We start from the raw sequence: 4,359 nt of genomic DNA on the forward strand, positions 1-4,359 counted from the left end.
CAAGGCAACTGCAAGCTCGGGATTGGAGATACCTATGGAGTGGCGTACTAGCCACCCAGAGTACTGGCTACCACACCCTCTTCTCTCCGAGATAGCTCTTCACTTAAAAAAAAACGAAAAGATGAAGTTTACGCTTCCCAAAAATGCCTTTCCTCAAGTCGTGTTGTCTGCTAACCAGCAGGCAGCATTGGCCGAGCAAGCGGACACCGTCGTCAAGGAGATCGTTGCAGCGAATGAGGCTTTCATCACTGACGGATGTACACTTGGACACCCACTGTGGAAGCTAGTCCGCACGAAAGAAGGTCTGAAGGTGTATCGTCAGCGGAAAAAGGCGATCAACCAGCGTGGATCCGATTCGGGTTCGCCAATTCTTCAAAGTCCATCGTGGTCTAAAGAACACGAATACTCGAGGTATCGCACCTTGAGCAGCAGTAGTGTGGACTTTAGAGCCACGTCCTTGTCTTCTTCGTCTGGAGTCGCTGGAGACAGTATCATGGAGAAAATGCGTCCGCACGGAGTCGCCCTAATGGCGCTTCATGGTTCCATGGACGGCTCACTGGACGACTGTATGTTTGGCTGTTTTGCATCCACCGACGAAGCGTGGAAGTTGCGCAGTTCACATATCAACGACCGTCTTGATGATGCTCGGATTCTAGCGACTGTTAGAGGTCCGACGCGTGACGATCCGTGTCGTTTCCTAGGAGTGAAATGGTTCGCTAAGGAACACCCTGTGGTGCTTACGGGTATCGTGCAGCAGCGTGATTTTCTCATCACCGAATCTTCCGGCTTTACTCGTGACTCAAAGGGAGAAAGAGTCGGCTACTTCTTGATGCATTCCGTAACATTGCGGGACATCCCCGAGCTCACACACTTGGGCATTGTCCGAGGCGTAATGAGTTTCTGTTACCTCTTCCGTCAAGGTAGACCGGGCATGATCGACGTGTTTTGTCGCGGTTTCTTCGACTCTCGCGGCGATATGCCGGGCCGCCTATCCGTGTCAATCGCAGCAGAAGCGGCGATTTGCTGTACCGGTGTTGTGGACTGTGCTTACGTCAAGAAGCTTCGCTGGCTCATGGAACACGCAAGCAAACGCCAGGCCGACGACGAGGATCACACCAATGTTTCTCGTTGCGAGGCTTGTGACAAAAGTTTCAGCAAGTTTTCACTTACGTCCTCTGGATCGGGTACACCTTGCGCGATTTGCCGTCAGGTGGTCTGTTCGAAGTGCAGCGTGACCAAAAAAATAACCATGGACGTGTCAGACACTGGCGCTGTCCAGCAGTGCTCTCTTCACTTTTGTATGAGCTGCCTACTCAAAGCAAAGAAGCAGTCTGGCTGGGAGATGGCGATGAGTAACCTTGAGGCATCATCTGCCTCTGTGGACTCGGCATCGGCAGCTTCCGCGCCCCGAATCCCACCGAATGTCGATAATCGACGTGATGGCCGGTCTTACTCGGCGTACACGGGCAGTCGTACTTACCGACGCGAAGAGATGACCTCTACGACCATCCGCACCAATGACCTATACAGATCAACTAGCGACCAAACTAACGTTGAAAGCCGTGCTTCTAACGCTAAAGTCCAATCGTGGTCTTCACGTTCTACAGGACCAAAAAGCGTGCGCGGTGTGAGGTTGAATACCGGTAACGACATGTAGCAAGCATCGTCAAATAGGAAGGTTAAAAAAACTAATAAATACCACAGTATCAAGTTGCAATAAAGTATTGCACAGATCTCCTCCTATTTTAGCACTACATGTAAAGGAAAGCTAGACCACTTATTTATAGTCGCTGGAAAATTAAATCGAAGGGTGTTTTGGTACTCAAATCGATAGAGGCTGCGACGATATATTTACCCAAGACGTCAGTAAGTTCTAGTGTATCGAGCAATTAGCACAAAATAGATTATTGCAATGGAGCGAGGAAAAGAGTATTAATAAGATTTAAATGTTGCTATACTCCACGACCGAAACCAACGATGCGTAGATCACCCAGCGTGTTGGTGTGGTCTGTATTTTCGTTTCGATCCCTAAACTTACGACGTGTGTCTTCCCGTTTTGTTTCACGAATGCGACGTTGAAAGTCGCAGCACGTCAGCGTAAAAATATTAAGGCGTTATTACAGTGTACCACACAGAACCTTAAATTTTACCCTGGTGGGAAGCAGTCTTAAAGGGGAGAGTTTTACGAGGCGGAACGTATTTGGCAGCGTGAATGCTTCTCAGGATGTCGATAACCCTTTTGTTTGTGCGCCGCCTTGGGAAAATATCCTTGAGCTACCGGTCTTTTAGCCCATTTCGGTGTCTAACGGGCTCCACAGAAGCAATGGATTTTCATCCCCAAGTAGTTTGTAAGTGTCCCCTAGGAATCAGCTGCGCCTGAACATCGGGTTGGGAGCTGAATTAAGAAAATTAATCCGCGGCGATGAAAAGACGGAGGCCATGCAAACTGCTATTACATGTACATGTATTAATAACACGACCGTCGCCTTTCGCTTCTGTGCCAGTGCTGCAACAACCAACGACTGCGGTACCTATGGATACGTGCGTTCGATTTGACAACAGTCGACCACACAAATATCCAGCAATCAGAATTGTGGACAGCCCGGCATACAAACATCAAGTCAGCCGGCAATTCCAGCGGCACATTTCAACATTTTTCGATGCAAATGTCTCGGCTCTATCAGTCTCCGACCTCTCCCTCCATGATGGAGTCCATCATGTGGCCACGCCTGCTCTCTTGCAGATCACCTCTATTATCCCGGCCAAAAAGGCTTGGACAAAAATGGTAATATATTTTATCTTAAATTAGAGGAATGTAACTCCGCAACCGTAGAGCCGATTTCGTTGTGTGTCCCCTTAATAGATAGCTTGGTGTCTATTTATTCTCGTAAGAACTTCACAGCATCTAATAATGTTCACTACTTTTCAAATGGTCGCCGGTAAGAAATTGACTGCTGCTGAGAAGTACTTGGTTGTGAAGACCTACGAGTTCCTCCGCCAAAAGAAGGCCTCTGCACCGCATCTATGGAAAGGAGGAGTTCGTTATCATGTCAAAGAGTGTTTAGGCTTTGCTACGGGCACCATTTCAGCTATATGGGCGCACTGGGAGCAGCACCACGACAAGAATTTCACCTCGGTAGGCTGTACTTCATATCATTTCAGTTATTATTGATATTTATCATTTCAGTGGTCGACAAATTAATTATGACAGATGGAAGGTCCAAAACCATCTGGGAGGCCTCCAGAAATACGAGACAAAATATCTGCAGCAAGGTGATGAATGCGAAATTGCATCGGAACCAGAGGGCAGCAACGAGGACACGGAAGAGGATGACGCCGTCGATGACAATGAAGCTGTAGCCGATTAGGAATATGAACGGGTGACCCGTTGTATGTTCTTTACACTCTAGATATTCTTTTGACGGGTTCTTCTTAACAAGTTTATAATTTTCTAACAATCGTCAGATTGCGGTAATATTTGGAATTTATCCATCCGGTTCTGAAAATCCCCACCTGTTATCCCGGCTCTGCCAATGAATATGCATGCATGTTAGTACGTGCCAAGCCCACAATTGCAAACAATTCTGCAAGATATAGAGCCTTTTTTAAACGGCCGATTGGGAGATCAATGGTTGCAGATACGCAAAAATAGACCTCAAAATCGGAATCTACGCCCGATTTTACCCCTTATATCTAACTATCGTTATGGGTTTTGTGAAGGGAAGGGTTACCTTTTTTGGACCAAAGTTTGTCCAAGGTTTGGTGGCCGGGATAATACTTAAGTCTCGAATAAGCTCAATAGATAAAGAGTATCATGAAGGTGATTCAGGTCCTGCTTCTCGCTGCGTTGGCCATCTCCAGTGTCTCGGGCGCCACCAACACGACGTCGTCGGTCTCCACTGTGGCTTCAGCTGTGGCGTCGTCCAGTGGCAGTGCCGCGACGACTACAGCCTCGTCCACAGCTTCGTCCACAGAGTCTTCCGCCAGCGCTAGTGCCACCGTCGCAGACGCTTCGGGCTCATCGAACACGACGTCATCAGAGTCAGCCACGTCCGACTCGGCCACCAGCGACTCAAGCGTCGCGACCGAGTCGAGCTCGTCGGAGGACGAAGCCACGGCTCAGGACGGCTCAGGCACCGAGTCGGACTCGGGTCCCACAGGCGACTCTGGCGGCGCCATCGCTCCGCGCTCCGGATCGATGCTCTCCAGCTCGTCGGATGCTATGCCGCATGTGACGGCCACTATGGGCTCCGTCGCGGCGGTCGTCGTCGCTGTCGGCGCGTATATCTTGTAGTTAACTTGATGATGTCGTTTGATTCTACGTAGACTGGGCGGGTTTAGAGCTCGCTCGTATCATTA

At 49.1% G+C, this 4,359-nt stretch overlaps 1 protein-coding gene across 1 annotated transcript; it reads left to right on the forward strand.

Annotated features, from left to right (window-relative positions):
• Positions 1-121: 121 nt before the first annotated feature.
• PITG_11419 (uncharacterized protein) lies at positions 122-1,304 on the forward strand (the record flags this gene model as incomplete). The annotated part of the gene is made up of 3 exons (XM_002900956.1): positions 122-317; positions 450-1,224; positions 1,280-1,304. The coding sequence occupies 3 exons, from the start codon at positions 122-124 to the stop codon at positions 1,302-1,304; spliced, it is 996 nt and encodes a 331-aa protein (XP_002901002.1).
• Positions 1,305-4,359: the final 3,055 nt, after the last annotated feature.

Source organism: Phytophthora infestans, genomic scaffold (genome assembly GCF_000142945.1).
Source record: "Phytophthora infestans T30-4 supercont1.23 genomic scaffold, whole genome shotgun sequence".
In the NCBI taxonomy this organism is placed as follows: Eukaryota; Oomycota; class Peronosporomycetes; order Peronosporales; family Peronosporaceae; genus Phytophthora; species Phytophthora infestans.